The sequence below is a fragment of the Pomacea canaliculata genome, linkage group LG9, assembly GCF_003073045.1.
Source record: "Pomacea canaliculata isolate SZHN2017 linkage group LG9, ASM307304v1, whole genome shotgun sequence".
Lineage (NCBI taxonomy): Eukaryota > Metazoa > Mollusca > Gastropoda > Architaenioglossa > Ampullariidae > Pomacea > Pomacea canaliculata.
Window position 1 is genome coordinate 9,417,443 of NC_037598.1, and position 13,796 is coordinate 9,431,238.

The window sequence follows — 13,796 nt, forward strand, 5'->3', positions numbered from 1 at the left end:
GTGGGAGGACGTTTAACCCTCACAATCACATCACAACACACCCAATACCCGGCTACATAGAAATAAGCATTGAAGGATCAAGATAGAGAAGGCAGGATATTACTGTGTTCATGTCACTGATGGTCGACATTTTTGGAAACCTGTCGCGACCTGTACCCTGTGGTCCCTGTGTGTAGTCATGTCGCTCATGGTATTATCACTGTCTTGTAGTAGCCTTAAAGGTCGCACACACACACAAGGATTGCAAAAAGACTAATAATCCAATAAATCTGCACATTTCGCTAAACCTTAACAGAAATATAGTTACTGGCCTTGCCACTGTTTGTCCTGCCGGGAGAAGATCAGATTCACCCGAGGTTTGCCGGGAGCTACACGCTCGTGCCGACTTGTTTGTCTATTTGTGCAGTCCCCAGCCCTCCACCCCTCTTACACAGACCAACCCCCAACAACCTGCCGCGTGTGTTACACGGTGTTGGAGAGACTCAGCACTCGGGTGGGAGGTTCTTGTGTAGGAAAGGTTGAATTGAAAGAAAAAGAAAGTAGACGGTTTGGCTCGGCCGAGGATATCTACAGCCACAGACTTCTATGATCTGTCTACAGCCTTTGTGACTATTGACTAGACAGTCACGAGGGCTTGACCGGTTGATGTAACTGTAGTAACAAGGAAAGTGCGTGGTTGTATGTTCTTTCTTTCTCTGCATTCATTTCACTCTCTCTCTCTCGTGCACAAACAAAATTTCTTTCCTTAGTTTATTCAGTTTCTTTTCGTCCTCTTGACAATGCTGTATACTAATTGCTGTACTGACTCACTGTGCTCACAAACCTATAACATAAAAGTTATAATAAAACCCTAATAAGATAAACAGAATATTATTGTTCGCAAACAAGATATTGCAAAGCTGTTTTGCTTGTGAAATGTGGTCAATATACATATGTTCCATGAATGGAAGGATGCGGGGGGAGGGGAGTAGGGGAAAAGAGGGTAGAAAAGGGAAAAACGAATCGACGAGGGATTAAAGGCAATGAAAATCTTATCTTCATTGGGAAGACTATTAATCATTTCAATCTGTATGTTTGCCTGTAGGAAACAAATCACCGATAAAACATCAAGTTTCCGGTTGTTAGGGAGTGAAGTCATACAAACCCCACTTTTTGAGGGGAAGGGGCCTCCCTATTGCCTTAAACTTCCCCTACTCTGTAAGGAGTCTGGTACTCAATTAGCAATAGGGGTAGGTCGCATATAGAACCGGGTACCCGCTGGGTCGGGATGCCTCTGCTCTAACGACTCAGCCACCTGCCACCTGCTTCCTCGGTGATCGGACTTCATCAGGAACGGGGAAAGACTAACGGCGATGTAGGTGCTGGTCCATCTATGCATTAGCTACGAGGCAATTATTTGAAAACTTTAAAAAACTAATCTTTGTAGGAAAACGAACCCATTAAATCTGATCTGTATGACTTAACTGACTTCCAAGTTCGATTCATGTTTCTCAGATTATGAACAACTGAGTCGAGTTCCACAATGTGAGCGAACGAACTGCTCACCTCGCCATGTTATTCGATGTAGATTTTTGTAGGTTTTTGTTTTTTTGTGAAGCGCATCAAACCTGTTATCTAGCGGGTAGAATCGTCAGAGATGAATCATTATTTTTTGTGTTTATTGTTTCCTGTTGTTTTACAATCACTGGATGTGGTCAGCTGTGTTCGCAAATCATGTTCCCTTGTGTATGCAGTGAAGACTACATTTTGTTCTTTCTTGACATAGTCTCACAGCAAAATTACCATGTAACTAATCCTGGTAATACAGAAATGTAGTTCATCCTGAGAATAGACCAGATGCCAAAATGAGTTGTTTGTATACTTTGTCGTGTTGTGTATATTACAATGTATGGATGCGTATATGCCTGTTTGTAAATATGTATATGTATGTACCTATGTATGCGCACCTACCCATGCATGCAACAGTTAAAACAACACACGCACACACCTTTCCACTGTAATATATATTTTTTCTAAAGTATGTCTTTGCTTAATCCTTACAAGCAAACTAATAAAATTCTTTTGGGATTAAAGATACTGACGACCAGTTTCATCAGAAATTCATTCACCTACAAAGCTCTACGAACAAATAAGGCTACTATATATTTCCAATTTTGCCTTGTATTTAATTGCAGCATTCTAGAGATTCAAGTCTTATTAAAGAAATGTGAGCCCAGTTTCTTACTAGAAGCATTTATAAAGTTGTTCTTGGGCTAGTTATTCCTGCTGATAGATTCTTTCAGATAATTTTTCAATCTGTTTTAAAGAAATTATTTTTCGTGTTCCTGTATCATCTGAACTGCACACATTTCTGGACGAAGTTCTTTCTGATTTCAATATTTTTTCTAAGGTAGCAGACTAAAGGAAGTCAGAAAAAGATGACATATGGTTGAGACTTGAGCTTTTATATTTGCATAAAGTTGCTCAGAAAATAGACGAAGTTGCAAGATAATGGCTATTTTCCTCTTAGTAAGGAGTGAAAAAAGAGAAAAACTATGTAAAAGCGGCTTGTAAGAGAATACAAACTATAACTTTGCAGAAATCACTAGGTGGAAGGTCTTGCACTTTTAGAATATTAAGATGAAAAAAATAATTTCTCTATGCGAGATAATTTGCTTGGACAATTCAAATTTTTGTGTCAACAATGATAAAAGCTTCAAATTCATTATCTAGACTGGTTATCAAACCGAACGTCTAGCAGGCTCAAAGTAAACAGTTTTATTTCGACCATTTAAATTAAGACAACATATTTTCTTTGCCCATTTCCAATCAGGGAATAAAATGGCATGGCCTTTAGTATGTGTGGAACTCCGATACCCAGGGGTAGAGATCGATGTCCTTCAGATCTTTGCAGGACACAATAGGGTTGAGTCTGAAACAGAGGAAATGAGAAATTAGAAAACATTAGGGTTGAGTCTTCACGAGTTTTGAAAAACAGCTTGAAATCACAAGAATATTCTGAGAAATATTTAGCATTTGAAAAATCAAATTTCATTGCTTAAAAATAGTTTTCTAAAAGTGATGAACAAATATCAAAAGTCAGGATGAAAAACAAAATCGCCAAATTTTTTTTACACGTGGGACGAATTCTAATTTAATGAAAACGTCCACACCTAGCAAACAAATGCAACAAAAATTGAACAAGTTGCATATATACTTACTCGACTTGTGGGTGGAAGAATGGATTCTTTTGAATAAAATCCAACTGTCCATTCACACATATCAGCTTACTCAGTGAGTATTCAGAAATGGCAAAGAGCTGCTCTGTAAGACAATTGCGAAGATAAGTTCAAATCAGGAAACACTTGCAGAAGAAAATATCAAAGATACGCATTGTATTTTGTTATAAAAACAGTTTTCATGAGAACTAATAATAAATGGAAGCAGACGTTTTGATTTGAGTTTACTGCTCTTGACTGTGCATCCGTTTTATAATAAAATCGGCGAATACATGAGGGAACAAATTGATATCACCTTTTGAGGCTTAATCGTGTCTAATGTGACCCGGAACTAAAGTTAAAGATTAAATGATCAGCTAATCGTGCGATAAATTATGGGATGCACACTCTTTCAGTGAGGGAGATTGGCGTTTAAATAGTTAACAATATGCAAACGAGAAGGTAGACTTAGGGAACGAGATGATGATGATGATAATTGATGATGATGATTGATAATAATAATGGAGAAGGAGGAAGGACCAACAACAACAACCAACAACAACAACAGGAAGCCCTATCAGAGTGTTATGAGCTGACTCGGAACTGTTGCGACCAGAAAGTATTCTTACCTGTCGAATGTCCATAACGTCTATCGTTGGTTTCAAAGAAATACTTGTCCCATATTTCAGATCGTGGAACTGCATGCCCAGGATCTCAGCAAAGGTCTCACCGACGAATGCTCCCTCCGTTCTGTTCTCGCACAGGCCGCCAGTGAAGAGATCGATGTCGTCCGGGTGGCTGGCGACAAGCGTAAGACAAGAGCAGAGTTCAAGGACGGGTGGCACGACACACCCATGATCAGTACTACACCTTGAGGTCACCAAATGTAAGCCAATGGATGTGTGTGCTAAAATGTGGTCCTTGCAAGCATGTTCTGTTGTATTCTGTTTGTATTCCTCTCTCTCTCCCCTCTTCCGGAGGGAATTAGTTTTCCCACCGTGAATAGGGACAGAAGAGTTTTAACCAGAAACTTCTGGTTCATGACATTAGCAGATGAAATACAAAGAAAGGCCACCCGGTATACTTGCCTGTAGATGCTTCTGAGTTCGACAGCGGAGTTGAGCTGGTTAAAGTTGACATAGGGCTTTTTCCCAAAGTACTTGCGATATTCGTTGATGCCTGCCGTCCCGTGGTCTCGTCCTCGCTGTTTCAACGAAAATTCTTGAAAACTTAGAACACAAATTTTTATGAATGTTTTTTACTAGATATTTTCTATTTGACACCTCTATAAAAATTGCGCACAGTTTTAGCGCACCAGTAGTTATGTTCTAAGGATCTGACTAAGACCTATGGGTTTTTTGTTTGTTTTACTCCATTAGAGACATCTCATGGTGGAAAAATTGGTTACAAAATCTTGTCGCAAACATTTGTTGATGAAGAGACTACAGTAGTACACAGAAGCCTGAGGGGATGGCGCAAGGCTTTGGGATTCCACACCCAGATAGGCTGTACAGACTCTTCTTGAAAGTACAACTATTGAAACTAACTCCTCTTGTCTCCACTTGGGGGTGCAGCCCTCGTTTCAACTAGCTGTAAAGAGTTACCTTCCTCTGCCTTCACAGTTCTTGCCTTACTCTGTGTACATTTTATCTTCTTCTGCCTGCACGGTACAAATTAATCTCACTGGCCTACATGAATCAGTATTACCTTCATCTGTCACACCATCTTACCTGAATGTTGATGGAGGAGAGGTCAAGGCCAGGCCTGTTCTTTTTTTTGTTTTCAAAAAGGTGATTAGTGAGACTGTCGACCACTAAGGGGTCGAAATCCTCGGCAGGGTTTCTCCAGCTGACCAGACCATGACACATCAACTCGAAGTTTTCACGAATGTGAGTAGAATCACTGAAGACATCCTGAACACAAAAAGTCAAATAATGTGTTGAATACCATCTGTTGGTTAGTCTGAGAAGGTTGTACGAATGTATCTCGTGTTGTCATTTGTCTGCTGATGGGATGGATTACTATTTGTTTTTTTATCTGCCCCCGAGCTATCTTATCTGTCCACTAGTTAACAAAAGCAAACACGCATTCTCATGAAAATATATATGCTTCCACACATGCACAAACACAAAAATGCAGGCACGCAATACTTGAATTAGTGTGGACTGGTGTTCAACCAGTATTTGATTTCTTTCTTAAATGTAGGTATGTATGATATGTGAGAGAGAGAGAGCGCGCAAAGAGAGACGAAGATTAATTTTTAAGCAGAAGGCGGACAGACCGGATGTGCATACTTTCAGGAAGTAATCCTTGTCAATGCGCAAGAGGTTGGACACCAGGGAGTGGCCAAAGCGGTAGGCAGCTGTAGCGAAGGCGTTCTCAAGGGAGGGGTCAACATTGGGGTCAAACTGCATCCTCTTGCCGGTCCACAGCTTGTACTTGTCCATGGTCTTTGGCCCCAAGATGACAGGCAGGAATGAGCCGTAGACGGTGTTTTGCCAGATGGCGATTATGATTTTTCGCACTGTCTAGAACAAAAACAAACGAGGGCTCTAAACTATCTTTTAACATCTTGTCGCTGTTCTCCCTTCTCTTCTTTAAACTTATCGTCATTGTTAATATTTTCTTCTTTTTCTAGTCTTCTCACCTGATCCCATCATCATGTTTACCTGGAACAGTTTCTCCAGCGCTGGAAGGGGCTCAGTGTCCAGGTAAGCGGCGACATCTAAGAGGTGTGTTTCGATAACCTTGGTACGCCAAGATTTCGGCCACTAGCTTCCGCGCAAGACGGTTGTGTTCCAGGTGGAAGGCTGTCTGGACGGCTGTCAGACCTGGCTGTGTGTTGACCCTGTCGTCACCTGCACAGCAAATGGGCTGAGAGGGAAAAGTGCTTCAACATAAAGACGATTTCACCCTGTAGTGTGGTGTGATAGATGGAGGAAAGGGACGAAAGGGTATAAGGGAAGAGTTGGATGGAAAATCAACATCATCATTATGATCCTCCTCCTCTTCCTCCTCATCATCATATTGTCACTAAGTGGAAACGCTTTTAATCATCATCATCATCATCATTCATCATCATAAAGGTCATGCACCAATCACCCGTATCAGTATACAGCTGTGATCCTCATGTTTACATCCGGAAAGGGGGTTTCATAATTTAAAGGTCATGCCCTTAGAACTTTGACGTGTGTGTTCAAAGGAACGGTTAGCTCATTAAAAATCTACATACCCACATACCCCTCATACCCAGAACACAGCGGTGCAGACCTACCAGCCATGGCGCAGTAGCGGTCGGGGGTTTCGCTGACGCAAGATTCGGGTCCCCTCTGGGTAGGCGTTCTCTCCCTTTGTAAAACGACGTCTTGAGTAGCGCCCCTTTGCCGTCCTTGTCGCGCAGCTTGCGCACCGTGGCCAGGTCGCTGCCGTAGATCATGGAGGCGTCGATGAAGGAGGTGATGACGTTCTCGTGACGACGAGGGTACATGACGGAACCGTTTTTGTAGCGCGCAGGCTCCGAGCGAATGAACTCTATGCATTTGTTGAAGGTGGAGTCATCAGCTGGGACGTCGATTGGGTAACACTCCCTGTGTAAACATCAAAATAAATACTATGCAGGATGATAAATGGAAATCAAGATTATAACTGTACCAGCTGTATTATTGCAAATTTTTCGGAGTATAGTTTTTATTTTGAATATATTATAGCAATCTAATTATCAATCTTAGTGTGTCGATTTGTTGGGGGGAGTGGGCGGTGCGTGGGTGGATGAGGGTGGGGGCGAGGTTCTGGTTGAGAATCATACAAAAGTTTTCAGGGTTATGAAAAAGTAGTAGAAATGTTGCTTCTGTCTTCTGTCTTCGTCAAAGTCGCAGTCTTTATTTGGTTGTATATCTCACTCCGGAGCACGATTATTGTTAATAGTTTTCCCTTCTAAGATGTTACCAATGGCTCCAAATGAAACGAACCGAAACAGTCTATGCAAAAAAAAAACAAAAAAAAAAAAAAAAAAAAAAAAAAAAAAAAAAAAAAACCTGCCCCATTTCTCTGTTACAAAATGCAAATTTTTACAACGCTGTAATTTAAGTTTGACTGAAATAGTTCTTTTGTGTACGGTGATGTCCTGGAAGGTTTGGTAAATTTTGCTTTGGAAAATGTGATCGGTAGTTTCAAACTAAAAAAATAGACAAAAGACTAGTAAAACAAAATTACACATGGGCTGTGTGGTTGCGTGCGTGCGTGTGTGCGTGCGTGCGTGCGTGCGAGATAAAAAGAAGACTATAAATATTATTATTTATAATGTTATTTATAGTCTGTGGTCTAAGCCAGTACCACCGCAATAGTTATTTCCCCTTAAATTGTGTCCCTTGATGTGTACCGCGACATGGAGTACCTCCTGCTCGTACATTACACGCAATGTAATTCATGTATATAATGCACATAGAGTGCTATATATATATCTATGCTTGTGTACTAATGTCCGTATGCGCGCTTAAGTGTTTAATTGTCTCTCTTGGTTCATTGTCTGTGATTCCTTCTCGTTTTCTTCAGAATGAATCAGCTGACTAGCTTAGAACTGTCACAGCCAGGTAAAAGTGTGTTTCTGCCTCTTTCTCTCTGTCAAATTCTCTCAAGCCAAAGAGATATGTTTTTTTGACACAAATGCAAGTCGCTGTGTTTGTCACTGTCCCTGGATGTTGTTTCTACTCACTCGTGTCTTTCGTTGGCTGGTACCCCACAACACTTGAAGGGCTTGTTTTCCTGGGTGGGCACCGCGATGGCGCTGATGTCGTGGTCAAGAAACTGACCGATCTGCATGGACAGCAGTGTCCACTCACTGCCAAGTTCTTTTGGCTTGTGAACAGTGGTGGTCACCAGACGAGGGCTAGGCAACCGTTTGAAATCTTTCCCGATTTGGCGAGGACCGTCGACACCTGTTGGAATCCAACGAGTATGCTTCCTTCTTTGCTTATTTCACTTTGCAGATTTTAGTGAGAATTATATGACAATAAGAATTGACGAAATTGACTATATGATTATCCAAGTGGCTAACCATTTTCGACAAAGTAAAACATATATCATCTCTCTGTATATATATATATCTTACGTAGAATTTTCAAGTTTTAAGTTGAAAATTTTTGCGTTTATAGTCAGAAGTATGGTCAACGATCTATCAAAATATATTTATAGAAATCCAGAAGGACTGACCGTGGTATGCTGGCGGGATAAGGCGCTTGATGATGGAGAAGGTGGCACCACGGTTGCCGGGATTGTTACATGTACCGTCGTAGGTCCGATAACGTTCTTCCTCCGGTGTCCTTTTGCTGCAATCCTGCGGACGAACATCTCGGGAATACTCATTGTGTACGAGAAGACCTCGAGATCATTACAGACACGTCCGTCAGCTACTTATTTCATCATCAAACAAATTTCTTGGGTCAGTGATAAAACCTAAGGGTACCATCAGAAGAAACTAGACGACACATCAATGGAAGCTAGAGGGTATCTCAGAGGAAGCTACATGTAAGAGTCGCTGGAAACAGGGTAAAGATGGACAGATGATAACCTAGGCCGATGTCTTGCATCCGGCCCCCAACTACTAGTACGATCGCCAGGGCAGGTCCTGAATAGTTTTGCGTATTAATCAGACCCGAGGCTACATCAGGTTACATAAACCACTTGACACAGTGACCTACATGTGTTAGAATATAACGGTTTAAGGTACTTTTTTAAGGCTCGAGATGAAATATGTATAAACAACAATTTCCGAAAATTGACTTTAATGCTGAGAACGTTGATAAAAATACTGGTACAAAATGAAATATGGATAGATATCAGCACTGGAACAAATAAATCAGAAAGATATACTAGTCTAGACAGTGTTATCTGTATAATCTTCAAGACACGGCGGGCCTGAATCATGGTATATGTGTCAAGTGCATGCTACGTGGAAAGATTGATACATTTACAGTCTTGTCTTAAACGAGCTGAAAGAAAAACCACCATTCAACCAGTCCCCGAATTTACTTGACTAAAGAAGCTGAAAGACTCAAACTCTGCGGAAATCTTCAGTGCCCACCCTGGAGTTAAATTTGCCTCCCTTAGCATGGTTGAGAGTGATGTAGACACCCATCGCCGGAAACCTCAATAAGGTTCTGCTTACAACAGCCAAAGAGGCGCAAGGAAGGCAGAAGAAGGAACAACCCTTGGTCACGAATGATGTCTGAGATTTTTGTGACCCGAGGAGGGCGTTGAAGAAATAGAAGAAGAGCAACTTTGAAGGAGCACTGCTGGAAAATAGATGAAGGCATGACACGAGGGACAGCAAAAGTGACCAATAAAGATCCTCACCAAGACAGGTTGGCATACATGTTTTACTTGTCTTGCATTGTCTTCCTGAAAATCCTTAACAACCACCGTACTTCCGTTTCCAGAAGATGAGCTGGATGGCAGACACAAAGGAGTGAACTGGTTGTTCCATGCAGGACCTGCTCATTCGCAAGACAGCCACGTGGCGGTCGTCAGCTGCTGCGTCTCTCCATGTCTACTCTCCCACCCCAATACCATTACCTGCGGGACGATGTAGCTGGTGATCAGATAAACGAGTCAAGATGGACAACAATGATAATTGCTGATACACTGCACAGGTTTTTGGCGGGGATAATCGAGAAAGAGAGAGAAGAGAGTGGCAGAACACAGAATGAGAGAAATGCAAAATAACAACAGCAAACTCACCTGTCTGGACTTTTAGCCAACAGGTCCATGCCTCCAGAAATCTGTTCAGTTATGTGAGGGAACAACAGTAAAGGATAGGTGCCACATAATTTGTACTCCCTTTCTCGTCGAACATAGCCACTGAAAAATATTAATGACAACGGAAAGAGTGATATCACATCGAAATTAAAATTAGTTCAAGAGATCAGTGATCAAGTTTACTTTATATGATTTTATTACTTATTTAAAACAGCTGTTACTTGAGGATCTAGCGCCTCCTTTACTCTTAACGATTTTAAATGTTTGAATTTTAATTTACGACTATTTTTTTAACAATAAAAAAGTATAGTGACTCATTCTGACTCAGCGACAGACACGTGATGAAGACATGGCTAGAGTGGGAAAATAGCAATTGCGAGAATTGACTGCAGAAAAAAGGAAAAATAAAAAAATGTGATCATTAATGAGACAAAGAAAAAAGACAACGAAGAAAAATTGCGATAAAGAAGGATAATAAAAAATATCAAGAATAAGACAGAGAAGAATAAATACAACGACAATAAAATAAATGGACAGAGAATACCACAGATTTTCAGATTTTCAGATCGTACTCACACGAAGCAGCCAACCTGGGTCAGCAAGAAGATGGCCACCAGGAGCCTCGAATTGGAAGCCCGCACGGCTTGGAGAGCTCGGAAGCACCCCATACTTCGCTCCTTGATGCACGATTGACTGTTGGGCTCCGTCCCAGTGTCTGAGGATTAAACCTGAACAGCGACCGCCCTGGGGCCTCTCAGCCGTTTGAATGTTTAGCACGTCATCACCGGCGCCTCAGGAAGTGTCAGTGCATCAGTCACGGTTCGCTGAGGCTGGTTAGGTGATGATGTGTGCACAGCTCTTTCTGATTGGCTTGAACTGGGTGGCCAACAGGCCTGCAGACAGGAACATCCGTAAATGAACAGCCGTCCCCACGTTCACTCTCTCACTGAGAAGTTCCAGGTCACCCAAGAGCTTGGCACAGGTCGTGCTTATATTTTCTTGTACAGTGCGCACGTGCAATAACGAATTGACTGATTTTTTTTTTTTTGTGTTCGACAGGCGCTTACAAAACATAATTTAAGTTGAAGTGAACCATTAAGAGGTAGAAGCAGATTAGCCTGAGTGCATGTGCAAGCGAAATGATGCAGTGGATTTCTCTCACTAGCACTGAGACCTGGACCACGTGACCCGAGTCAGCAGTCCATTACAAATGAACGTTCATGCCTTTAAAGATGTCATACGTCCAGTCAACCATTAAGGTTATATCATGGCAGTCGGCCTTGTTATACGCCGAGATAGAGAGAAATGAGAGAAAGGGAGGGAGAGAGGCGAGAACAGCCTTCCCTTCTTGTACTGGTAACAAGCCCTTAGATGTTATCATCGGACTAGCGAGAGTGCAGGGAAAAAACCAGCAAAATTATGCACAACACATCTGATGAGGAAAACGACAAAATATATTACAATCCTCGCACTTTATGCACTTTATGCTCACTGTGAGTATGTGCATCGCAACACCAAAGAAAGGTAACATCTAAAGGTAAAGCTGAATTTGTGATGTACACGCACCGAGGTATGGCTCAGAGAAAATGTCACTACCGGCATTCTGAGAACGTCACCAAAGACAATCTGAGAACATTAACCCCTTTAACTCTGCCAGTGATAGAAGGATAACCACTTGCACATCTGGAGGGACCTGCCAGCACATTCCCTCCACCAACTCTTGAAAAAGAAAATTTGAGTGAAAAGACCAAACAGCATCCGAAGCTTCTGTCAGACATCATTTTCATCCTTTGATTTTTAAATGTGTGTGTCCTCCCTTTTGATTGCTCAGAGTTTATACTGGAGAAACAAGTTCTATCTCATGAAGCAATCATGGCTGACGTAATAAACCGTTAGAGGTGGGCCCTTTGTTCAACGGTGCAAAGCTTTGATATCTCATGGTTGCCAAGAACAAACCTTCAGGCACATCCGTGATCTGTCGGCATAACTTCAAAGTATCTAGACCCAGTATGTAGACAACCTTGGTAGAATAAAAAACAAAACTTCATTCGAACCGATTGCTAACTACACTGTTCGAATTACGCACGTTCCCTCTGATTGGTCTAACCGTCATTGCCAGTTTCATTCTCGTGTTTTTTAAAAAATAAGTTTATTAAGCTACTGACAATAGCAGTTTTGGTTAAGAAAATCCGTAGTTTTTTTAAAAAAAAAAAAAACATGGTCAGGATTGGAACCCCGACTTTTTGTCTTTTAGGAAGAGTTGAATGTTCAAACTTTATTTTGGCTGACTGTATTAGAGAACAGGCTGACTGTGACAACTGTCAATATGGACCGTAAACTTCATGATATGGATGAGTGAATAGTATTTGTCAATAGAATCAATCATGATTTACTCGAAGATTTAGCTCATCTCAAAAGTACGATAGTCTCTATAGAGAAAAAAAGACAACTGTGCTGCTTGACAATACATGAATCCAATGTCCATCTAATTAATGTTCGTTACTGAAACCTGGTTAAAACCTCCTGGCGATGAGACTGACCTGTTTGAACTATAACACCCGGATGTATCCTGCAATATCACCCTAGGCAAGCTGGTGGGATTGTCGTGCTCATCAAAGATTCTCTGGAGGAATGAGTCACTTTCTCACAGCCTCACGATGACCTTTGAACTCTGCACATTAAAACTAAATCACTTTTATTTGTTCGTGACCTTCTTGTACTTTTATTGTTCTCCTTCCAGTTAAAAAAAAAAAAAAAAAGAAAAAAAAAAAAAACCGGGCTCTGTAATTAAGATTTCCTCCTCGAGTTTACACAGCTCCATAAGCACCATATATTCTCCAACACCAATCTGGAATGACCTGTCTCTGTTTCTTCGTACAGCGGGGACACATACTTTCCGATCTCTTTCGGAGATACCTATAGTATGCAATGTCTACCCTGACCGTTCCTTCTCCCATCTTACTATTTCTTTGCTCCTTCATGTTCCTAGCATTGCTAGCCCTGCATGTGCTTGATTGTGATGTCTGTCTCAGGCAAATTCGCGTAAAAATTCTGTTATTCTGTTATGTGCAAACAAGTGAATGACAGTGTACATTTGGATATGAGGACAGGGGCTCATCTTTGTATATTGGCAGTAATGGTCAGATGTCAATAAAATGTTCGAGTTCTCTTTCTTACACACACACACATTTATACACTGAAAATATATAAATTATTGGTTTCAGTAACATAATGATAATGATTTTCATAGCTGTAGATATAATCAAGCCCTCTGGCGCTTCACTTAATGATGGCATTGCCTGTCTGATATACACTCATCAGGGACGTGCACAATTTTCACATTTTTCTTGAGCTGTAAAAATAATCTCTTTCTTTTAATGTGTGTCCTCTGTTTGAACCACCTGACCTGAAGAATGTGTTTAGTACAATATGAGATATATTAATTGTAGAAACTAGTTGTCCTGGATTCATCTGGTTTTCTGAAGAATTTTTCCAAACGCTAAGTGTATTTACATGAATAGTGAGATTGTTTTGTTTTCAGAGATTTTATTCGAGACAACCATTTGTATAAGAATTTCCTTTTCACTCATACCGTTAATGGTACTTTTCTCTCTAAGCACACTCCTTCTGAAGACATGGAAAACACAAAAAGAGGAGGGGAGGGAAAGAAGGAAATACCTGGAAAAAGGCGAGAGAAAATGACAATACAAAACAAAGGGGAAAAAATGATGTTTATAGGAGTGAGCTGGTACCATCACAGATAGGAACCATCTTTATAGTAGTAGTTCAAAGTGTGCTTTCGGTAATAAATCATGTATCTGTCGATCTTATTATGATATGATGATA

The 13,796-nt window shown here is 41.0% G+C and overlaps 1 protein-coding gene across 1 annotated transcript; it reads right to left on the reverse strand.

Annotated features, from left to right (window-relative positions):
- Window positions 1-1,984: 1,984 nt before the first annotated feature.
- On the reverse strand, window positions 1,985-10,739 carry LOC112572136 (chorion peroxidase-like). Its single transcript, XM_025251690.1, has 11 exons — window positions 10,527-10,739; window positions 9,933-10,052; window positions 8,406-8,529; window positions 7,909-8,131; window positions 6,472-6,784; window positions 5,492-5,725; window positions 4,928-5,110; window positions 4,286-4,401; window positions 3,827-3,995; window positions 3,201-3,303; window positions 1,985-2,911 (listed from the first exon to the last, which is right to left on the reverse strand). The coding sequence occupies exons 4-10, from the start codon at window positions 8,013-8,015 to the stop codon at window positions 3,271-3,273; spliced, it is 1,155 nt and encodes a 384-aa protein (XP_025107475.1). The 5' UTR covers window positions 8,016-8,131; window positions 8,406-8,529; window positions 9,933-10,052; window positions 10,527-10,739; the 3' UTR covers window positions 1,985-2,911; window positions 3,201-3,270.
- Between the last annotated feature and the right edge of the window lie 3,057 nt (window positions 10,740-13,796).